Source organism: Podarcis pityusensis, assembly GCF_964106645.2.
Source record: "Podarcis pityusensis genome assembly, chromosome: 8".
NCBI classification, from domain to species: domain Eukaryota; kingdom Metazoa; phylum Chordata; class Lepidosauria; order Squamata; family Lacertidae; genus Podarcis; species Podarcis pityusensis.
This window is the reverse complement of record NC_138033.1, coordinates 77985898-78010156: the sequence shown is the minus strand read 5'-3', so window position 1 is coordinate 78010156 and position 24259 is coordinate 77985898. Positions and strand designations below refer to the sequence as shown.

The 24259-nt window shown below is 49.2% G+C and overlaps 1 protein-coding gene across 1 annotated transcript; it reads left to right on the top strand.

Moving 5' to 3' along the window:
* The first annotated feature begins 6424 nt into the window (after window positions 1-6424).
* LOC308483753 (taste receptor type 1 member 2-like) lies at window positions 6425-19103 on the top strand. Its single transcript, XM_081017936.1, has 5 exons — window positions 6425-6695; window positions 8104-8880; window positions 10678-10890; window positions 15066-15186; window positions 17603-19103. The coding sequence occupies exons 1-5, from the start codon at window positions 6435-6437 to the stop codon at window positions 18529-18531; spliced, it is 2301 nt and encodes a 766-aa protein (XP_080874062.1). The 5' UTR covers window positions 6425-6434; the 3' UTR covers window positions 18532-19103.
* The last annotated feature ends 5156 nt before the right edge of the window (window positions 19104-24259 follow it).

The window sequence follows — 24259 nt, the reverse complement described above, 5'->3', positions numbered from 1 at the left end:
GACCACTGGTCTTGCTAGCTAGGGATGATGGGAGTTGTAGTCCACAACAGCTGGAGACCTCAGTTGGGGAATCCCTGGGCTAGATGGCCATTCCCACTCTACAGTTTTATGACAATACACCATAACACATAGCAATTGAGGATTGTAGCCACAAATAGCTCTTTCCTTCATGAATTTGTCCCAATCCTCTCTTTTAAAGCCAATCACTGCCTCCTAATCCCTGCTGTAGAACTTGCATTTCTGTCCCACCTTTCTTCCTCCAAGGAGTTTGAATTTGGATTTGATATCCTGCTTTATCACTACCCTAAGGAGTCTCAAAGCGGCTAACAATCTCCTTTCCCTTCCTCCCCCACAACAAACACTCTGTGAGGTGAGTGGGGCTGAGAGACTTCAGAGAAGTGTGAGTAGCTCAAGGTCACCCAGCAGCTGCATGTGGAGGAGCGGGGAATCAAACCCGGTTCACCAGATTACGAGTCCACCGCTCTTAACCACTACACCACACTGGCTCTCAAGGAACTCGAGGTGGCTTTTGCTCCCCCCTCATTTCATCCCACGACAACCCTGCGAGGTAGGTTACGCCAAGAAGCAGTGATGTGGCAGAAATCTAGTGTCCAGGGTTGGAGGCAGCGATACTTCTGAATACCAGTTGCTGGAAACCTCAGGAGACGGGGTGGTCTTCTGCTTGAATCCTGCTTGCAGACTGTCCATTGGGAGGCATCTGGGCAGCCACTGTGAAAGGACAGTGCTGGACTAGATGGGCCATTGGCCTGATCCAGCAGACTCTTCTTATGTTCTTATGATGATCTGGACAGTCTCTCGCTTGGACTACTGCAATGCGCTCAGGTGACTCAGAAACTGCAATTAATCCAGAATGCGGCAGCAAGACTGGTGACTGGGAGCGACCGCCGAGACCATATACAGTGGTACCTCAGGTTACATACGCTTCAGGTTACAGACTCCGCTAACCCAGAAATAATACCTCAGGTTAAGAACTTTGCTTCAGGATGAGAACAGAAATCATGCTCTGGTGGCGCGGCAGCAGCAGGAGGCCCCATTAGCTAAAGTGGTGCTTCAGGTTAAGAACAGTTTCAGGTTAAGAACGGTCCTCCGGAACGAATTAAGTACTTAACCCAAGGTACCACTGTAGTAGTTATTGATTGCATGTCCAAAACACATCCAACTCTCAAGCTGGCTAGCTTTTGGAATAATGGCTATTATTATTATTATTATTATCCTGAAAGACCTACATTGGCTCCCAGTACGTTTCCCAGCACAACTCAAAGTGTTGGTGCTGACCTTGAAAGCCCTAAACGGCCTTGGCCCAGTATACCTGAAGGAGCATCTCCACCCCCATCATCCAGCCCAGACACTGAGGTCCAGCGCCAAGGGCCTTCTGGTGGTTCCCTTGTAGCTAGAAGTGTAGTTACAGGGAACCAGGCAGAGGGCCTTCTTGGTAGTGGCACCCCCTCCCATCAGATGTCAAGGAAATATGCAACTATCATACTTTTAGAAGACATCTGAAGGCAGCCCTGTTTAGGGAAGTTTTTAATGTTTAATTATGATGCTGTATTATGTTTTTAATATTGGAAGCCGCCCAGAGTGGCTGAGGAAACCCAGCCAGATGGGCGGGGTATGAATAAATAAATAAATTAACAACCACCACCACCACCACAACAGCAGAAAGTTGCCCTTGCCCTCGTCCTCCAAAGAACACCGGGGTCTCCGGATCAAGATTGGTGTCATGCTCTCAAAATGCAACCCCCCACAGCTTTGACAGAGCAGTTGGCCTGTTCTTGTAAGGTTAAATGCAAACAGGCTACTTATGCAAATCCAAAGCACAGGGTTATTTGCCTGAGCGAACCCTGAGCTTTGCATGGAAAAGGGGGAGAGGAGTTTTCTAGCATGGTGCAAATCTGGGAGGTAAGAGGGCTGAGGGGTTTTTTTTGGTTTATGATCCCCTGACATAAACCATTTTTTAGGCAGCCTTGTCTTTAAATGTGAACAGAAGTCCATTTCTTTCTTTCTTTTAATTTTATTGATTTGTTAAGCCCCATCCCCTCCAAAGTACAGACGACAAAGAGGAAGAAAACAAAGAATCTGATATTTAAACCACAAAGAAGGACATCCCGGAAGGGCAAAAATGCGAAGATACAGCAAAGCTCCAAAGGGATCATGAAGTATTAACTCGTACAAAGATTCCGCTTACAAATAATAAAGAAATAAAAGTATTCTCCACCTGTGTGTTCCTTTATTACTGAGAATAAAGGCTCTCTATAGTCTTAAAAAAAATATTAGTGCTTATAGAGAAAAATACAAAACTTAATACTGAATATCTTCCCCTCCTTTTTTTGTCCAAACTAAGACTTTGATCTAAATACAATAAAAACATAAAGGGGGGGAGGAATCAAGAAAGAGCGCGAGAGAAATAAGGAAATATAATGGTTAAAGGAGAGAGAGAAATAAAATTCAGAAGGTAAGACTTTGAATTCTTCGTTTGCCATATGCAAACAACATTCACTTCATTCACTCAATACCTAACAAAGCCACTTTCTACAAAAAACATGTTCAGTCTTCAAATCCAAAGTCATTATTTTTCTTTTCCATTCAAAGTCTACGGGAGACTTCCAGTCGTCAAAAAATGTGAACACTGACTTTTCTCTGGTTAAACATGTCATTTCGCCATCTCGGCTAAGTCCTGAACCGGACCATCTCTTGCCTTCACTGTCCCTAGCTTTTAAGGCAGGGCTGGGGAAACTCTAGCCCTCCTGCTGTCAAAGGACTCTGACTCCCATCATCCTGGACCATTGGTTGAGCTGCCAGGGGCTGATGGGAATTGGAGTCCAGTAACATCTGCAGGTGGCACTGTGGGTTAAACCACAGAACCTAGGACTTGCCGATCAGAAGGTCCGTGGTTCGAATCCCCGTGACGGGGTGAACTCCCGTTGCTCTGTCCCTGCTCCTGCCAGCCTAGCAGTTCGAAAACACATCAAAGTGCAAGTAGATAAACAGGTACTGCTCCGGCGGGAAGGTAAACGGCGCTTCCGTGTGCTGCTCTGGTTTACCAGAAGCGGCTTAGTCATGCTGGCCACATGACCTGGAAGCTGTACGCTGGCTCCCTCGGCCAATGAAGAGAGATGAGCGCCGCAACCCCAGAGTCGGTCACGACTGGACCTAATGGTCAGGGGTCCCTTTACCTTTAACATCTGCAGGGGGCCACGTTGGCCAAACCTGAAAAATATAAAGCGGTCAGCACATTGCAGCAAAACGACTGAGGCCTATGTTTTCACTTGAGCCATTGAGTCCAATGCCCAGGTCATGGTTCCCCACACCATGTATAATGGTAAAGGGACTCCTGACCGTTAGGTCCAGTCGCGGACGACTCTAGGGTTGTGGCGCTCATCTTGCTTTACTGGCCGAGGGAGCTGGCGTACAACTTCAGGGTCATGTGGCCAGCATGACTAAGCCGCTTCTGGCGAACCAGAGCAGCACACGGAAACGCCGTTTACCTTCCCGCCGGAGTGGTACCTATTTATCTACTTGCACTTTGACGTGCTTTCGAACTGCTAGGTTGGCAGGAGCAGGGACAGAGCAACGGGAACTCACCCCGTCGCGGGGATTCGAACCGCCAACCTTCTGATCGGCAAGCCCTAGGCTCTGTGGTTTAGACCACAGCACCACCCGCGTCCGGCCCACCCCATGGATAAATGCATGCAAATGAGCTGGTCCTTACCTGCCTCCTATGCAAAGGAGCTAGCGAAAGGCTCTGGCAGGTGGCAAGGGGAAGGTCAGAGACATCTCATCCATCTTCTGGCTGGACAGCTGCCGATATGAGGGTGCCATAAAAAAAGTGCCCCACCATGCGCTTCACCGGACTGGTGGCAGCCTGCGTTGGTGCCTTGGTGGCTGCTGCGGCCTCAGTAACCACACCCGCTTCCCATTTCCACCTGGCAGGAGATTACATCCTAGGGGGCCTCTTCTCCTTGCACGCAGAAGCTGTGGGCAGGCCCCAGCTCAGCCCCGCGCAGGAGGTCCCCATCTGCAAAAAGTATGTACCGGGTATCAGAAATGGGGGAGGGCCAGGGCCGGATTTAGGTCTGATGAGGCCCAAAGCTAGTGAAGGTAATGGGGTCCTTTATATGTCCAGCTGTCCTTTGTCAACAACAAATGGTTGCTGTTTTTTTGTGTTGAATTTATGAATATGAAAGTGTGGTGTGGTGGTTAGAGTGTCGGTCTAGGATCAGGGAGACCAGGGTGAGACTCCCCACCTGGGCATGGAGTTCACTGGGCGACCAGGGCGGGGGGCAGTCACTGTCATCACCCAGCCTAACCAACCTCGCAGGGTGGTTGTGGAGATTAAATTGGGGAAACCATGAGCTTCTTGCAGAAGAGGTGAGATATGCATGCAAATATAATAATAATTCTGAATATCCAGTGCTCAGTCCAGTATACCTGAAGAAGCGTCTCCACCTCCATCGTTCTGCCGGGACAATGAGGTCCAGAGCTGAGGGCCTTCTGGCGGTTCCCTCGCTGCGAGAAGCCAGGTTACAGGGAACCAGGCAGAGGGCCTTCTCAGTAGTGGCACCCGCCCTGTGGAACGCCCTCCCATCAGATGTCAAAGAGAAAAACAACTACCAAACTTTTAGAAGACATCTGAAGGCAGCCCCGTTTAGGGAAGCTTTTAATGTTTAATAGGTTATTGTATTTTAGTGTCTTGTTGAAAGCTGCCCAGAGTGGCTGGGGAAACCCAGCCAGATGGGCGGAGTATAAATAAATTATTATTATTATTATTATTATTATTATTATTATTAATGGACCAAATAGGTATCTCAAGCCATTTGCACATGTGGTCATGCAACCACTCCATGTAGGCACCTTATATATAGAAATGAGCAAACCCGTGATATTTGAGGGAGCAGGCTAGCAGGCGGGGCCCATTACTTACATCATAGGAGCCTACATAACAGAAAACACTTGCTGTATGTAGGCTTTATTTATTTTTTATCTTATATTTTGGAAATGTACATCCAGGTTTTTTCCCTTTAATCCCCCCCCCCCCATCAAGAGAGTAGGGCCCTAAGCTATAGCTTGTTTAGCTTATATGTAAATCCGGCACTGGGGAGGGCAGGTCATTTTAGGAATGAAATGAGATTTCGGGTGTGGATTCATAGAAGTGTCTGGGGTACACCCAAGAGTTATATAGTTCAAACCCCTGCAGTTCAGGATCCATAGCTAAACAATCTCTGGCAGGTGGCTATCCAATCTCTGCTTTAAAACCACTGGTGAAAAAGAGTCCACCACCTTCCAAGGGAGTCCATTCCACTGTTGGAATAATAATAATAATAATAATAATAATAATAATAATAATAATAATAATTTTATTTATATCCTGCCCACCCCAGCCAAAGCTGGGCTCAGAGTGGCTAACAACAATAAAAGTAACACAGCATTCTAAAATCAATTCATTTAAAATCAATTCAAATTCAAATTAATGGAACAGCTCTTTCTACCATATATTTTTCTTCCTGGTCTTTTGTTGGAATCTCCTTCCTTGTGAAGCTGTTGGTTCGGGCCCTGCTCTCCAGAGCAGGAGGAAACAGGCTTGCTCCATCTTCCATGCGGCTTATCCTTTAGATATTTGAAGATATCTCCTCTCAGCTTCCTCTTTCCCATGCTAAACATACCCAGCTCCTTTGACCGTTCCTCATCAGGCTTGGCTTCCCTTGATCATACTGGCCACTCTCCTCTGCACACGTTCCAGCTCGTCAAATTCCTTCTTAAATTGTGGTGCCCAGAACTGGACACAGGACTCCAGGTGTGGAATATGCATCTGGACAGGCTTGCCTGAAGGCCAGGAGAGCTGCTGCCAGTCAGTGCAGGCAGCTAGACCATGGGTCTGATGGCTTCTGATCATAGCTGTCAACTTATAGATTTGAAAATAAGGGACCAGCGGCCTCAGAAATAAGGGATCAGCAGCCAAAATAAGGGATCAACAATTACTTTGATAAAATACATATTTTGTTGCGTGCAAATGGCTTTAGATACCTATTAGGTCCTATAAATTACCATATAGCATATATTCAACACAAAAAAACAGCAAAAATTTGTTGTTGACAAAGCACAGCTGGACATAGAAAGGGCCCCATTACCTTCAGTAGCTTATTTAAGGGACATCATCAATAAGGGACAGCAGTGGGACATGGCCCTGGGATAAGGGACTGTCCCGCCAAATAAGGGACACTTGACAGCTATGCTTCTGATGTTCTTGTGTTTCACATTTTTTAACGATGCTTGCTGGAATCCTTTTAAAGAAGAGCAGGCGACTCAACCGGAGCTTTGCCCGGCCTTCCCGGTCCAGAGCTGGCCCTCAGTGCATCGCCTCTCACCCCTCTCCCAGGTACAATCTGAAAGTCGTGAGCTACAGCTACCTCCAGGCCATGCGCTACGCGGTAGAAGAGATCAACAAAGCCAGCGCCCTCCTGCCAGGGGTGCGGCTGGGCTACGAGATGGTGGACGTCTGCTACCTCACCAACACCATCCATCCGATCTTATACTTCCTCTCCAACAACCGCTCCCTGCTGGATATCGAGACCAACTACACGCAGTACCGCCCGAGGGTGGTAGCCGTCATCGGGCCAGACTCGTCTCAGGCAGCGGTGACAGCCGCTTTCCTCTTGAGCCAGTTCCTCGTCCCACAGGTAAAGTTGGTGGCCCTCCTCGGCAGGAGCAGAGAACTGCGGGCCCCAGGGGTGGAATGCGGCCCCTCACACCTCAACGTCTGGCCCTTGGAAGCCTCCCAAGGCCACACCTCCTCTCCACAAGCCATGCCTCTGGCCGGCCTGGAGTCATTCTCTCAGTATTTTCGCCTAGCTGGCATTATGTATATCCTCCAAAAGTTCACTGATGAAAATAGGGATGTCCTGTTTAATAATAATAATAATAATAATAATAATAATAATAATAATACCCACCCATGTGACTGGGTTTCCCCAGCCACTCTAATTTGCACATATTACCAGCTTACTTAGCTTTGACTTCCCTCCCCCCCTTCTATGGTTCATTTCATTTTTCCTTTACCGCTGCATATTCTAGCTACCGTATTTTTTGCTCTATAAGACTCACTTTTTCCCTCCTAAAAAGTAAGGGGAAATGTGTGTGCGTCTTATGGAGCGAATGCAGGCTGTGCAGCTATCCCAGAAGCCAGAACAGCAAGAGGGATTGCTGCTTTCGCTGCGCAGCGATCCCTCTTGTTCTGGCTTCTGAGATTCAGAATATTTTTTTTCTTGTTTTCCTCCTCCAAAAACTAGGTGCGTCCTATGGTCTGGTGCGTCTTATAGAGCGAAAAATACGGTATTTCTTATTCTTTCTTTTCCAGTTTTCCCCTCCACGTGTAGTCCAACTGCTCAATTTATTCCCACCCTGCTAACGTTTTAAGTTGTTTACAATAATTTTTCAAGTATTCCGCAATCCCCCCCCACTCTTCTTTAAAAACTCTTTCTTCCTAATCTCTGATTCTGCTAGTTTAAGCTAGCGGTTTCTACATATTCCATCAGTTTCATCTGCTAGTCCTGCCTTGCTGGTGCTATGCCCTCCTATGAGGTTCTCTTCTTTGGTCGCCCTGAGGGTGACTCGGCTCTCCTTCATAGCTGTCAACCGTCCCTTATTTGGTGGGAAAGTCCCTTATTGCTGTCCCTTATTGATGATGTCCCTTAAATTTCCTGGGTTTCCAAGGAAGCAGCTCATCTCCCTCCCTCCTTGCCGGCCAGGGAGGAGGGAGGCTCCAACTGTGTTGCTTGGCTGCGTTGCTCACCTAATAAGGAGTCTAAGAACGACTGGGGGGTGGAGCTTGCATGCCTTGTGTCAATCAAATCGGCCGCGTTGTCTGGGGACTTGCCTTTGCTCAGCGCTTCCCAGCGGAGAGGTTACGGTGGTTTCCCTTGTTGCATCCCCTTTCCCGGGTTGCTGCGCTGTGGGAACCACCGCTTGAGGCTTTGTTTGGCTGCTGGTTGACTAAAATCCCTTATTTTGGCTGCTGATCTCTTATTTTCAAGGCTGCTGGTCCCTTCAAATCCGTAAGTTGACAGCTATGCTCTCCTTCCACTCCAGATCACCTACAGCGCCACCACCGAGTTCCTGGGCAACCCTAAGGTCTTCCCGGTGGCTTTCCGCACCATCCCAAGCGCCGAGCAGCAGATCGCTGTTATGCTCCAGCTCCTGCAGCACTTCAAGTGGAACTGGTTCATTGTCCTCTCCAGCGACGACGACTATGGCCAACAAAACCTGCAGCTGTTGCGAGCCCAGGCCACCCGAGGCTGCATTGCCTTCCAGGAGACCATCCCAGTCCAGGGAAAGGATCCTCACGATTCGGGCAACAGCACAGAGGAGTGGATCAGCAGTATTGTGACCAAGATCAGCAGGAGCACGGCCAAAGTGGTGATCATCCTCAGCCTGGAACTGCCTCTCCCCACGTTCTTCAGAGAAGTCATCCGCCAGGAGATGACGGACGTCGTGTGGATCGCCGCAGAGGCCTGGTCCATCGACCCGACCACCCACGACGTCGCCAACATCTCGAGTGTGGGCACCATCTTTGGTGTGGCCGTGAGGGAAGTGCCCGTCCCTGGGATGGACGACTTCCGCATCAGGGGTCCGTCCCACCCGGGGGAAGGTGGCGAAGGCCAGGACGCCTCCGGCGCGGCAACGTGCAACCAGGAATGCGACGACTGTCTGGCGGAGGCTTGCTCCTACGACAAGAGCCTCCGGGGCACAGGGGACCGCATCAACTTCAACGTCTACTCGGCCGTTTACGTGGTCGCGCATGCCTTGCACCAGCTGCTAAGATGCAGCGCCACGAGATGCGACCGGCGGGAGATTTATCCGTGGGAGGTGAACTCCCGCATCACTGCCACATGGCTGGGGAGGGAGGGAATGTACCGTATTTTTTGCTCCCTCCTAAAAAGTAAGGAAGGGACGCGGGTGGCGCTGTGGGTAAAACCTCAGTGCCTAGGACTTGCCAATCGTATGGTCGGCGGTTCGAATCCCCGCGGCGGGGTGAGCTCCCGTCTTTTGGTCCCAGCTCCTGCCCACCTAGCAGTTCGAAAGCACCCCTAAGTGCAAGTAGATAAATAGGTACCGCTTTATAGCGGGAAGGTAAACGGCGTTTCCGTGTGCTGCACTGGTGCTGGCTCGCCAGAGCAGCTTCGTCACGCTGGCCACGTGACCTGGAAGTGTCTTCGAACAGTGCTGGCTCCCGGCCTCTTAAGTGAGATGAGCGCACAACCCTAGAGTCGGACACGACTGGCCCGTATGGGCAGGGGTACCTTAAAAAGTAAGGGGAAATGTGTGTGCGTCTTATGGAGCGAATGCAGGCTGCGTAGCTATCCCAGAAGCCAGAACAGCAAGAGGGATTGCTGCTTTCACTGCGCAGAGACCCCTCTTGCTGTTCTGGCTTCTGAGATTCAGAATATTTTTTCCCCTGTTTTCCTCCTCCAAAACCTAGGTGTGTCTTATGGTCTGGTGCGTCTTATAGAGCGAAAAATACGGTATTCATGGAGGCCTGACCAAAGGCGGGAGGCTGCAAGACACGGTTGTTTAGGGTTGGATGGAGAAAATGAGGCCAGGGAGCCAGCTGAGGCCATCCAGACCTCTTTATCTGGCCTCTGGGGGTCCTTACAGGCTGTGCCCCGTCCCAAAACCACACCCCCGCCCCAGGGCCCTACCCCCTCACTGGCCCTGACTTACCCAGTGGACGGAGGATAGAGAGGGATGATGAACGCGAGTGTAGAAATTTGCCTACCAAAGAAAATTTTGAACCAAATTTTGCCTCTGGTTCCGCAAGTGACTAGGGCTGGGCGATTATCTGGTTTTCAACAATGCAATATGTCACCAGGTAAACATTGCGACATAACCAATATATCACGGTGTCTGAAATAAGGATGGAGCTATGTACTGTAGAGGCATCGGCTGGCTTCACGGTTTCCCCCCACGCTGTGATTTTTTGTACACAAACACAAAGACGCATCATGATTCACAATATATTCCCAGGTTAAAGATTACAAAACTGGTATCGTGATATGGAGTTGAAACAATTTTGGACGATATACCTTGCCCAGTCCTAACACACACTGTGATTTACAATATATTCCCAGGTAAAAAATTACAAAGCCGATATCATGATAATGGACTTGAAACTAGTTTTGGACGATATATCGCCCAGCCCTACCAATGACCCCAGTAAGGAGACCCAGGAGGAAATGCAGCCTTCCAGCTACAAAAAAAAAAAAAACCCCTTTCCAACAGTCTGCCATCATTCCAGGGCCACTGGGCACAATCTGTTGGGTCAACTGCTGGAATGACCCCATGTGGGTGGTGCTGTTTTGGGTACCTAAACAACAGCTGAATGCTGAACATTGAAACTAGAGGGAGAGATAGAGCCTGGGCAGGGATTGGCTCTTTGGGGTCAGCTGACAGAATGCTAAAGTGGGCCCCTGGTACTGCAGCACAGAGGGCGCCCTTGAGGTAAGCAAAAAATGACATAGGGTGTTTCTATGGGGGTCACTCACTTGCTGCACCTGCAAGAGTAGATTCAGGGAGAGCGGTGGTGGTTGTAGTGTGGTTTTGAGGCCTGAGCTCAAAATGGCTTGGCGTTGCCGCACAAACAGTACCTCTCTCCTCGTGTCGTAGCTGCTGAAGGAGATGCACAAGGTGAACTTCACCCTGCTGAGGACCGTGATCAACTTTGACCAGAAAGGAGACCCACCGAACGGTTTCGAGGTCATACAGTGGCAATGGAACGTTCCCGGCGAGCCTTTCAAGAAGATTGCTTCCTATAATTCGTTGCAGGGAAGGCTCGACGTCAATGAAAACATCATCACCTGGCACACCGCAAACAACACAGTGAGTAGCGTCTCAAGGGACTCCCATGGCTGCCCTGTGCCAGACAGCCCATTCCACCTCCGAGGTCTTTCTCCTGTTGTGGAATGAACCCATTGGGTACTTACTAGATACAAGGGTCTTCTTAGTGGTGGTGGGAACTTCCATTGAGACCTGGCGTTGTATCTCAAGGTTGGGGGGTGGGACATCTAAGGCCAGGTGTTGTTGGGCTCCAACTCCCATCAGTCCCAGCCAGCATGACCTATGGTCAGGGAAGATGATGGGACCTAGAGTCCAGCAACCCATGGGAGGGAGGCAGCAACAGGCAGAGTTGTGGTGGAGGTAGCCTAGGGCAATAAGGACAAGTGATTGCCTAATTAAGAGATGGGCACCTTGTGGTCCTTCAGACGTCCTTGGACTACAACTCCCATCAGTCCAGTGTGGATGGCCAGTAGTCAGGGATGATGCTGGGAGCTGTGGTTGAACAATCTTTGGAGGACCACAGGTTCCACCCACCTCTGATTGAGAACTACAAATGTCAAAAATGGGGATTTCAGGGAGTTTAGGTGAGCTAGCGGAGGTTTTGTTCTAACTGAAGCTTGTGGACAGTTTTCAAGGACTGCACCCACCGACCCCTGACCCCCCAAATTGCAACAGTCTAATCTGGAAGGGTCCAGGCCACAAATTACCATGGACTAGGGTTGCCATATTTCAAATTTTCAAAAAAATTGAGCTTTTTGAGCTTTTTTTAAAGGACGTTTGCAAAAATCTACCCTTCCGACATGGGTTGACGTGCGTCCGGGTTTTCCCGGACATTACAGCAATTTCTGCCTGGATAGTATTTCTGACTGGCTATGTCAGGGAAATTCTGGAGATGTGGACAATATTGACCGTCACTTTCTGAGGAAGGTCCACAGCTCGATACCTGCTTGGAGATCTGAGGCTCAACCCCCAACAGAGCCATCGGAATTGTCTCCGACCCAAAACCCTGAGGAAGCTGCCTGAAGATCATTGCTCCACTCAGCTCAATACTTCCTGCACTGACCGGCAGAGTTCACCTGGGTTCCAGGCAGGGAGTCCTTCCCGGCCCTACCTGGAAGTGCCAGCGATTGAACTGCAGGCTTTCTGCATGCAAGGCAGGAGCTCTGCAACTCAGCTCCTGTCCTTCCCTATAATTTACCAATATGCTTTAGGGTGAATGCAAACAAGTCCATAGAAATCTCAGTTCCCCCCTTCTGATAGATATCTGCACCAGGCGGGTCCCACAACTTGTTTACATTGGCTCAAGACTGCCACCTTGTGCCTGTTTGGAGGTTAACTCCTTGAGGCGTCCCTGTATAGAGCTTTGTCTTTGAAAGACAGATATAATAATCACCGCTGCTTTTTTTTTGGTCATTTTGAAAATGTCTACAGTGCATGTAAAGGGGATGAAATTGGGCACAGAGCTGATGAAGGATGCCAGGGCTGATGAGAGCTGTAGTCGCAGGTATTTTGAGGGTACCAGGTGGATGAAGGCTGTTTCAAGACATAGAATTGTAGATTTGGAAGGGCCATCTAGGACCATCTAGTCCAACTCCCTGCAATACAGGAATCTTTTACCCAACGTGGGACTTGAACTCACAACCCTGAGATTAAGAGTCTTATGCTTTACCTGCTGAGCTATTGGGAAAAGGGTCCTTACAAACAGGTGGACATGTTCTGTTAGGTACTGATGTCCGAATCCCCACAGAGCGTTGTAAGTGAAGAAACACCTTGGATTGGACCTGGAGATGAACTGGAAGCCAGTGGAAGATTGCCAGGCCTAATGTGATGTTCCAAACATTAGGTAAAGGTAAAGGACCCCTGGACGGTTGTCCAGTTAAAGGTGACTATGGGGTTGCAGTGCTTTCAGGCTGAGGGAGCTGGAATTTGTCCAAAGACAGCTTTCCGGGTCATGATGCGAGCATGACTTAACCGCTTCTGGCACAACAGAACACCTTGATGGAAGCCATAGTGCACGGAAACGCCGTTTACCTTCCCGCCACAGAGGTACCTATTTATCTACTTGCACTGGTCTGCTTTCAAACTGCTAGGTTGGCAGGAGCTGGGACAGAGCAACGGGAGCTCACCCCATCACGGGGATTCGAACCGCCAACCTTCTGATCAGTAAGCCCAAGAGGCTCGGTGGTTTAGACCACAGCGCCATCCGCATCTGTTTTTGTTTTGTTGCTGATTTCTATCTTTTGATTATATCCAAGAGTTGTGGGGTTTTTTTTGCTGTTTTTAACTCGTTGTAAACTGTTTTAATGGAACGCGAGTGGCGCTGTGGGTTAAACCACAGAGCCTAGAACTTGCCGATCAGAAGGTCGGTGGTTTGAATCCCCGTGACGGGGTGAGCTCCCATTGCTTGGTCCCTGCTTCTGTCAAGCTAGCAGTTCGAAAGCACGTCACAGTGCAAAGTATGGCGGGAAGGTAAACAGCGTTTCCGTGCGCTGCACTGGTTTGCCAGAAGCGGCTTAGTCATGCTGGCCACATGACCCGGAAGCTGTACGCCGGCTCCCTCGGCCAATAAAGCGAGATGAGCGCCGCAACCCCAGAGTCGGCCACGACTGGACCTAATGATCAGGGATCCCTTTACCTTTACCTTTAAACTGTTTTAAGGGTGGTTGTTTTGTTTTGTTTTTTTGTTTTACAATCACGGGGTTTTGAACCGCAGCAATCTGACACTATACAAAGGAAAGTGCACAGCTAAGCTACTCCAGGATCACTGCCAGAGAGGCAGTTATCCCGTTGCTCGGTCTCTGCTCCTGCCAACCTAGCAGTTTGAAAGCACGTCAAAGTGCAAATAGATAAATAGGTACCGCTCCGGCAGGAAGGTAAACGGTGTTTCCGTGCGCTGCTCTGCTTCGCCAGAAGCGGCTTAGTCATGCTGGCCACATGACCCGGAAGCTGTACGCCGGCTTCCTCGGCCAATAAAGCGAGATGAGCGCCGCAACCCCAGAGTCGGCCATGACTGGACCTAATGTCAGGGGTCCCTTTACCTTTACCTTTAAACTATCTGTGTCTCACCTGGAGATGCCGTTAAGATCCTGCACTTCTGGAGCCGTGTCTTAAACACATCACTGGGAATGAAATTCCAAGGAACTCAACAAATAAATGTAACTGACCGAAATTGACAATTTTCCTGGTGACAACCCTTGGCATCATGGACGGGCTTACAAACAGAAGACCCTCTGCTCTGGAAGATGTTAGAGGGCCTTCCTGTAGGAAGGAAGATTCCGATTTATCACCATGATAAAATAAATAATAAAAATTGTGTGTGTGTGTGGGGGGGGGGGGGGGGATGAACAACAAAAGGGGAGCAAAAGTTTGAGCTGGCTAATTTGGGCGATTGACATTCAAAGGTCTTGGCATTAGCCTTGTTAGAAATCCCACCCCCTTGGCCACAAAAACGGAAAGGCTTTGGAGTGTCTAGCAAAAAAGACAGGTTTTTGGTTTTTTGGGCAGTACACTTTGTTTATGAATAAGGTGGCATATAAACAGTTTCTCCTATTTATGCTCTAGTATGGTTTAGAAGAACATACAATAGTTAAGATACAACACACCCAAGAATTTTATATATTTATCAGATTTATATACCGCCTTTTGTCACCTGATCTCAGGGCTGTTCACAGGATAAACAGACAAGATAAAAAACACAAGTCAATAGTTAAAACAAAAACAAAAAACACACAATAACCCCCCCTTCCAAAAACGCATTTAAAATGCTGTAAAATATTAATCAGCCTTATAAGACAAAGAAACAAAAATACAGATACAAAATACAAATTAATATATAACACTTAAGAATTTTATTTTATTTTATTGCTATAATTGTATCCGTAGTCATATGGTGTGCACATGATAAGAAAGCAAGGGAATTAAGATTAACATTTTGGTTTGTTTCGTTTTTGTTTATTTCACCACACACACTGCAGTGTTTCCTTTTGCAAGCAGGTTGCACAACGTCCTTCTTCTATTTTCTCTCTCCTTCCTTTCTTTCTTTCTTACTTTCCTTCTGTAAATCCTCACTTTCCTCATAATGTTAAAACGTCAAAAAAAATTTGCACGCGCGCGTGCGCACGCACACACACACACACACACACACAGTGTGTGTATGTACCGGTATATAAGTGGTGAGCACATCAAGTATAATTCTTTTCATGCTCTCTCATTTGCAGGCGCCTCAGTCCATCTGCTCAGAGCAATGTGAGGCGGGACATAAGAAGAAATTGATCGGGGTGCTCACCTGCTGTTTTGAGTGTGTGCAGTGTGAGGCCGGGACCTTTCTCAACAGCAGCAGTAAGTTTCTGAATACCACTTGCTGGAAACCACAGGAAGGAAGAGCTGCTGTTGTGCTCAGGTCCTATTTGCAGGTTTCCTTTTGGAGGCGCATCCGGGTGGCTGCTGTGAGAACAGGATGCTAGAGTGTACGAGTCCCCATCTAATAATAACAATAACAATAATAATAATTTATTATTTGTACCCCGCCCATCTGGCTGGGTTTCCTCAGCCACTCTGGGCAGCTTCCAGAAAAATATTAAAATACAATAATTTATCAAATATTAAAGGCTTCCCCAAACAGGGCTGCCTTCAGATGTCTTCTAAAAGTCAGATTGTTGTTCATTTCCTTGACATCTGGTGGGAGGGCGTTCCACAGGGCAGGCGCCACTACCAAGAAGGCCCTCTGCCTGGTTCCCTGTAACTTCGCTTCTCCCAGTGAGGGGACTGCTAGAAGGCCCTTGGCGCTCGACCCAGGAGTGTACGAAGGGGGGGTCATCCTGGGCACCACTCAGGGGTATGTGTGACAAGATGGCCCGCTGCCCCCCCAGCTGTAGAGCGGCCAAGGGCGTGCACGCAGTTAGTATGGGCGCTGCTCGCACGGCGTCCGTATGGACTGCCACTCTCGTGCGCTGTCGATATGGGTATCCGTACGGGCTGCTGCTCACATGACGACCGTATGTGCTGCCGCACGTGCGCAGTCCGTATGGACGTTGCACGTGCGCCGCCAAGCGGTTCGCCCCGCCCCTGGCTGGGCCTCAGTGTCTGGGCTGAACGATGGGGGTGGAGATGCTCCTTCAGCTATACTGGGCCGCGGCTGTTTAGGGCTTTAAAGGTCAGCACCAACACTTTGAATTGTGCTTGGAAACGTACTGGGAGCCAATGTAGGTCTTTCAGGACTGGCGTTATGTGGTCTCAGTGGCTGCTTCCACTTACCAGTCTAGCTGCCGCATTCTGGATTAGTTGTAGTGCAGGTCATCTTCATCTGGTCTGATCCAGGAGGGCTCTTCTTATAATCTTATGTCTACCATCAGAGTTTGTGTAGGTGGTGGGTATGGGGAAAAGCCTGCCACCCACTCTGCTTTTAGCTTAGAGAAAAGGCAAGTCAGTGATGTTAGCGGTCTATAAAATGATGCATGGCCTGGGGAAAGCAAATGGAAAAAATAGTTTTCCTCCCTCTCTCATAACACTAGACAGGAGTTCCAACTTGGCCCCCCGACTGTGGGGAATATTGTGGGTGCTCAGGCACCCAGGACCCCAGGGGGTTGGCGCCTATGACACTCAAAACTGTGACTCATAAGAAACCGAGGGCATTTTGGGAAATGATATATGGTGAGATAAAAAAGATGTTTAAATGATAATACAAAACAACAGCAACCCTGAAGCTTTTCTCTTAGGGATTATAGGGTCTAGGGCTGCATTAAAGTCTTTGTAGACCATTGGCACTCTTATAATCGTAACGCCCCCTGCCCATCCTTCCAATATTAGATCTACAGATAAATATGTACATTTTATAGGCACCATAGTCATAGATCCAAGTACACGAGAATTCTGCTACAACCTGCCCAGTTGCAGTTGTGAGAGAAGGAGACCCATGGCTTTTCAGCTCTGTGAGCAAGTAAGAAGATCTCTGCTGGTGGAGCTCTAAACATTTAGCATGCCTAATGGAAAAACCAGACCCAGCCAGAGGGTCTACAACGGAAGCTAAAGCTTCTTAAACAGGGGTCAGCAAACTTTTTCAGCAGGGGGCCGGTCCACTGTCCCTCAGACCATGTGGTGGGCCGGACTATATTTTTTGGGGGAGAAATGAACAAATTCCTATGCCCCACAAATAACCGAGAGCTGCATTTTAAATAAAAGCACACATTCTACTCATGTAAAAACAGCAGGCAGGCCCCACAAATAACCCAGAGATGGATTTTAAATAAAAGGACACATTCTATGCATGTAAAAACATGCTGATTCCCGGACCGTCCACGGGCCAGATTGAGAAGGTGATTGGGCCGCATCCGGCTCATGGGCCTTAGGTTGCCTACCCCTGTCTTAACAAACAAATGCAAATGCAGAATAATAATAATAATCAGGGAATTTCTGCGTTCAGAGAGCATCCTCTTTAGTATTGAAACAAACATGACACAACATAAATCTGCTTCAAGACTGAGAGGAAAATTCATTGCAAACAACTAAACAGAATATCCTCCCAAAGCCACAGAGTGAAATATTGCGAAGGAAGGTCAGCTAGATAAATTCTACCTTTTAAAATGGTTTATAGTTGGGCCAAAGATTGTCAGTTCACTTTTCCCAGTCACCACCCATCCATCAACCAACCTTTTTGTTGGACAAAGCAAACCAATTAAATTTCCAGCCCCTGATATAGTGACAACTTAACTTTGACTAATTATGTGTGTCTGTGGTGTGTGTCCTTTTTGGTCGGCAGACAGTTTCACCTGCCAGGAGTGTCCGCTGGACATGTGGTCGGAACCCGGCAAAGAAGAGTGCTTCATGAAACAGCTGCTCTACATCCACTGGGGCGGCGCCATCTCCATCGTCCTCCTTTCTCTCTCGACCCTTGGCCTCCTGGCGACCTTGTGGACCTTGGCCCTCTTCACCCGCCACTCTGCCACGCCAGTGGTGAAGTCTGCCGGGGGCCGCCTCTGCTTCCTGATGATCGCCTCCCTGGCCGCTGGTTTCTGCAGTGCCCTCTTCTTCGTGGGCCGTCCGACGGAGCTGGTTTGCTTCTGCCGCCAAACGGTCTTCAGCCTCTGCTTCACCACCTGCATTGCCTGCATCACTGTCCGCTCCTTCCAGATCATCTGCGTCTTCAAGATGGCCGCCCAGTTGCCTCGGGCCTACGACGCCTGGCGGAAGTACAACGGGCAGAGGGTCTTTGTCGCCGTCGTCTTGGTCATCAAGGTCTTCATCGTAGCGCTCAATATCTACTTCAACAAGCCGGTACCCTTCCGAACCCGGGTGAGCAACCACCCGGCCGTACTCATCTTGATGTGCAACCAGGACTACCGCGCCACCACGGTCTTCAACAATGCCTTTGACATGAGTTTGTGTTTCCTTTGCTTTTGCTTTGCCTACATGGGGAAGGCCTTGCCGAAGAGCTACAACGAAGCCAAATACATCACCTTGTGCATGACGGGCTATTTTGGCTCCTGGGTGGCCCTCTTCCTTGTCATGTCCATTTTCGAAGGGTTCGTGGTGATTGTCTTTGAAGCGGCCACCGTCCTGTCCAACTTGTTCAGTATCTGCGTGGGCTACTTTGGCCCCAAATGTTACATCCTTTTCTTTCACCCGGAGCGCAATACGACCGCCTTCTTCCAGGATGCCATTCAAAGCTACACCATGAGGCAGGAGTAATTCCAGAGCCTTGTGGGATGAAATGGACACCTGTTGATTTGTACATTGCTGCTCGGAGAGAAGGTTGTGTGGCGAGTTCCCGCCCCCCCCAGTGGAAATAAAGACACATGACACAATTATTAAGGTTAATGGGCTAAATAAGGCCACAACTTTATTGGTTACAGGTGATGAGCAGTATTGGCTTAGGCATTGGTCCTAACCGACTATCTGGCTTCAGCCTGTCTGCTTGAAGTCCGGGAAGGGTTAACCACCAGTAGGGGGAGTCCTGCTGATGCACATCAACTAGGAACTCCCCCGGGGTCACTGTTCGGGGGCGTGCCTTAGGCCCTCACCTCCATAGGCTTCGGACAGGACCACGCCCCCCGGAATCCTTTATCGGACTATCCTTCAATATACGGGGCAGGTGATGGCGTTACCTCTCCTCTTCCATCTATAGAACTATACCAATGCCTAACCGCAAATACCCAGAAAGTTGTGATGATTTGCTACGAGGTAGGCGAAAACCAAGTGGCTGGTGCCAATTTGACAAGTGGAAAAATTCCTACCAGGCCCCTCAACGGCGACCAACCAAGGTCCATAGCATGGTCAAGGAACGAAAACCTTAAAGGGTGGGAGGGTGGGAAACAGGAACAGCTGATAGGCGGGAAAGGAGGGAGATCCCTGGCTGCGCCTGCGTTAAATAGGGCAGGCCACGCCCCCAGAGCCGGCTGATTGGCTGGCCAGGGGGTGATGCGGCTGGGGATTCTCCCAATCGCGTGGGGGCTGGGGCTGTGACGCCTGCAATCTGCAGGGCGGAAGTGGCTTTCCCTCCCTCTTCCTTCCTTGTCACTGGGGTTCTTTGGTGAAGCTGATTCCGGATGAGCAAATGGAAAGGACTTCTTGACACAGAGTAGAGTTAAACCCACGGAACTCACTGCTGTAAGATGCGGCCATCAACTCGGGGTTATAGAATAATAGAACCATGGAATTGTAGGGACCCCAAGGGTTGTCTAGTCCCCAAACTTGGCCCTCCAGATGTTTTGGGACTACAATTCCCATCATCCCTGACCACTGGTCCTGTTAGCTAGGGATGATGGGAGTTGTAGTCCCAAAACATCTGGAGGGCAAGTTTGGGGATGCCTGCTGTAGATGGAATCCTTTAAATCAGCCTTTCTCAACCTATGGGTCCCCAGATGTTGTTGAACTACAACTCCCATCACCCATAGCTAGCAAGGCCAGAGCTCAGGGATGATGGGAGTTGTAGTCCAACAACATCTGGGAACCCACAGGTTGAGAACTGCTGCTTTAAATGTTTCATTATGTTTTTATATGCGTTGGAAGACTCTCAGGGTGGCTGGGACAAAACAGTCAGATGGATGGGATGTAGATAAAAAAAATATTCTTATTCTTAATATGGAATAGGATGTCCCTATTTTCATCATAGAAAAGTTGGAGGGTATGTTTGGCTCCTGTGAAAGCAGGATGCTGGACCGGATGGGCCATTGGCCTGATCCAGTATCCAGTTTCTTCTCCTCTCCCTAACCACAGCACCACGTTCTGCCAGGCTTTAGAATTGTGAAAACACCCCCACATACTGCTTTATTACCAATGTTCACGGCGAATAAAGTCCAATCCCTATGTGGAATCTGAGTCTTTTATAAAGCCGGCCTACTTACTGTTTGATTCTCTTGAAAAGCTCTGATTTTCCCCTCTTTTTTCTGCCAACTCCTTCCTCTCCTGGTCTCCTCTATCTCCAGACCAGTCTAAGCCAACCAGCTCAGAGACAGAGAGGCCCATAGCAAACGTTCTCAGATGCTCTTTCTGTAAGTTGGGGCAAAGCTTCAAGAGGATTTCCCCCCTCCCTCTCTCTCTCAGCCCGAACTCTGAATTTTCATGGCTTCAGTACCTTCAAATCAGCTCTTTAATGCTATTGAAACACCTCTCTTTTTTTTTGAAGATGATAAACGCAACTCTGAGTGTGTGAAAGTTGGAGGGGGAAGTTAGCGGGAGAGAAGAGAAGAGAGAAAAGGGATTTTGAGTGTTCCCTGCTAGCACACTGGCAAGCTTTCAACTCTCTTGTCCACCTGTTTCAATTTGTCTTGTTCAGGACAGTAGGACCACCAGAGCTGGTCTTTCAGGCAAGAAGACCAGGACCCCACTCAGTAAAACGACTCACACAAAAAATTTGGGATCCTTCTGGGGTATGGTTACCAGATTTTTTTCAATGAATCTGGGGACACTTATTTTTTTTTAAGCTGAGTAGCAACAGGGACCCCTTCATGGATGTTCCCCTGATTTTGGGAAACAAAAGGAGGAGATGACGACAGAGGACGAGATGGTTGGACAGTGTTCTCGAAGCTACCAGCATGAGTTTGTTCAAACTGCAGGAGGCAGTGGAAGACAGGAGTGCCTGGCGTGCTCTGGTCCATGGGGTCACGAAGAGTCGGACACGACTAAACGACTAAACAACAAGCAACAGGGAGTCAGTACAGTCATACCTCTTGTTACGTTTGCTTCAGGTTAAATCTTTTCAGGTTGCGTCCTGCGGTGACCCGGAAGTACCGGAAAGGTTTACTTCTGGGTTTTGCCACTCGTGCATGCGCAAACGCTCAAAATGATGTCACGCGCATGCTCAGAAGCGGTGAATCACGACCCGCAGACGCGCAGACACGGGTTGCGTTCTGCTCATGTTGCGAATGGGGCTCCGGAACGGATTCTGCACGGTGGTACCTTGGGTTAAGAACTTAATTCGTTCTGGAGGTCTGTTCTTAACTTGAAACCGTTCTTAACCTGAAGCACCACTTTAGCTGATGGAGCCTCCTGCTGCTAACGCGCTGCCGGAGCACAATTACTGTTCTCATCCTGAAGCAAAGTTCTTAACCCGAGGTACTATTTCTGGGTTAGCGGAGTCTGTAACCTGAAGCGTCTGTAACCTGAAGTGTATGTAACCCGAGGTACCACGGTGGTGGGGATGGTGAGGCAAAAGACCCTGGGCCCAAGCACACATGCATATTGTATAAAGGTGCAAAGCCCTTCTTTCGCACCCTGTTTAAAAACTGGACAACGGCGTGCTGCCTGCCCATGACTCCTGAGCCTTCCCCGATCTCCTCACCCTTTGTTTTGACAGATCAGGGGAGGCCCGGGCGTCACAGGCGGGTGGCCGTTGCCCAGGAGGGGCCGGCCTGGTAGTGCAGTTGGCTCTGGCTGGCTTCAGGAGCTGCTTGCTGCCGTGGCGCAGGAAAAATGGCGGGCACCGTGGCAGCGGTCAGTGAGCAGCTCCTGAAGCCAGCCAGAGCCATCTGTGCTACCAGGCTGGCTCCGGGCTGCTGAGGCTGCCACTGCCACATTTCCCGGGGACAGACTTGCAAATCCGGGGACTGTCCCCGGAAACCGGGGACGTCTGGTAACCCTATTCTGGGGTCCTTTCTGTGCCAAGCTTTTATAGTACTATAGTTGCTGTTTATAGTACAGTGGTACCTCGGGTTAAGTACTTAATTCGTTCCGCAGGTCCATTCTTAACCTGAAACTGTTCTTAACCTGAAGCACCACTTTAGTTAATGGGGCTTCCCACTGCCGCCGCGGCGCCGGAGCACGATTTCTGTTCTCATCCTGAAGCAAAGTTCTTAACATGAGGTACTATTTCAGGGTTAGCAGAGTCTGTAACCTGAAGCGTATGTAACCCAAGGTACCACTGTACTATAGTTGCTGGATTATTTTTTTGCATGCTTCCACACATGTTCGTCATCATTCAGCTGATTTTCTGGAATAATGTAATGGGGCTGGGGGACGGGATACTGTTTTTCCTATTGCAACCCATCTCCCACCCCAATATTTGTGGCAGATCCAGATTGGTTCCTAAATATTTTCATTTGTATGGGATGGGTTAGAGCAGGTGAGGAGAACCTTTGGCTCCCCCAGAGGGTGGGGAATTACCTCTCCCATGAACCCCAGCAAGCAATGGCTTGGGATGATGGGAGCTGTAGTTAGGCCACATCTGGCAGGCCACTGGTTCCCCACATCTGTGTTTAAGCATCCTTGAGGGGTTGTTTTGGAAGACAACTGTTTTGCACCCCACTTCCCTCTGATCGATGCAAGCTGCCCGTTTGGACTGGGTGGTGTTCAAAGGAAAATAAAAGTGGCAAATAAAAGTGGGAGGTCCGGGACAAGTCGTATTTCAGACAGAGACACATCATTCCTCTCACCTAATCTCTTCTTATCTCCTATACCCCCATAAGGTACCAGGACACCCCCCAAAAATTTGAGCTTTTTTTAAAGTATTGGCCATCATAAATAAATCATATATAAAACTTTAAAATTTACAAAAATGTGATTTTTTTTTATTGACTTGCCTAAGATCCAGGACAAAGCGCTGCCTTTCAGAAACCCTCCCCCTGGACATCAATTCTGCCTTTGTAATGTCTGGGGAAATCTGGATGTACGGCAGCCCTATTATTCCCCCAATCTACTTCCACCTCGGCCATGGTGAACAGGACATTTGGGCTGGTTGCGGAAGCTCATCTGTTTTAATCATCTTTGAGAGGTTTGACCCTTGCTCCAGATGGCAGCCTTACCTGGAAGCATCATCCCGTTGCTTCTGGGTCCCACCAGAACACCCCAGCTGTAACAGGTGAAGGAGGGTGCCTGTCACATCTCTGGATGAGTTGCTGAGAACGGCGACTCGCACAGACAAACGAGGGAGGACCCTTTGCCCAGCTCTAGCAGTCCCCCTTTAATTTTTGGGTGTTAAGAACAGAGTGTGCCTCCTGTTTCAGCCCAGGCAAAAGCTTCTTGCCTCTCTCTCCCTCTCCCTTTTTGTCGGGGAAACACTGAGATAACGTATCAGTCCATCTGCTTTTGGTTAGCAGCTCAGTGTGAGGCTAATTGGCAAATCAAACTGTCTGACGTCCCCCCTTGTTAGATAAGTAGTTATTATTACAGGCCGGATGATGATGTGTGACACTTCTTGGACGGAACCCAAAGTTGGGGTTTCTACTTCTCCTCGCCCCTCCACTCCCACCAACCTTCCGCTCTCCTGTCTGTGTTGCTCAAGGTGGTAACTCAAACCACATGGGATGCCTGCCGGAGAAAGTGGATGGATCAGCGGGTGGGTGTCCATGGTGCCAGTGTGCGTCAAAGCACCTTGAAGCGCTCAGGGTTCACAGCCGGCGCTCCTGTCATGCGTTTGACACCACGCAGGCTTTTTACAGGTGGTCTGAAGCTGAGATGGACAAAGTTGCCCATTCCACTTTCCTGTCTCCCCTTCCCAAATCCTGCTCAGGGGAATCTCATTGAAATCAACGGCCCTCAGTCGGGATAATTAACTTCGGTGGGTCTACTCTTGAGTAAAGGTAAAGGGACCCCTGACCATTACATCCAGTCGCAAATGACTCAGGGGTTGCGGCGCTCATCTCGCTTCATTGGCTGAGCATGTGGCCGCTTTTGGCGAACCAGAGCAGCACATGGAAATGCCACTTACCTTCCCGCCGGAGCGGTACCTATTTATCTACTTGCACTGTGATGTGCTTTCGAACTGGTAGGTTGGCAGGAGCAGGGACCGAGCAATGGGAGCTCACCCCGTCGTGGGGATTCGAACCGCCAACCTTCTGATCAGCAAGTCCTAGGCTCTGTGGTTTAACCCACAGCACCACCTACCTTTTCTCCACGAAGCTCGAGGTAGCATACACTATTCTCCCCCCCTCCTCATTTAATCACCACAACAACCCTGCGAGGTAGGTTAGGGAGGCAGTGA

Excerpts from the sequence above, each read along its gene's own strand:
- LOC308483753 (XM_081017936.1), top strand. The coding sequence starts at position 6,435 with ATGCGCTACGCGGTAGAAGAGATCAACAAAGCCAGCGCCCTCCTGCCA. Across the intron at positions 8,881-10,677 it reads GGGAGATTTATCCGTGGGAG|CTGCTGAAGGAGATGCACAA; the intron begins GTGAACTCCCGC and ends CTCGTGTCGTAG. Across the intron at positions 10,891-15,065 it reads GGCACACCGCAAACAACACA|GCGCCTCAGTCCATCTGCTC; the intron begins GTGAGTAGCGTC and ends TCTCATTTGCAG.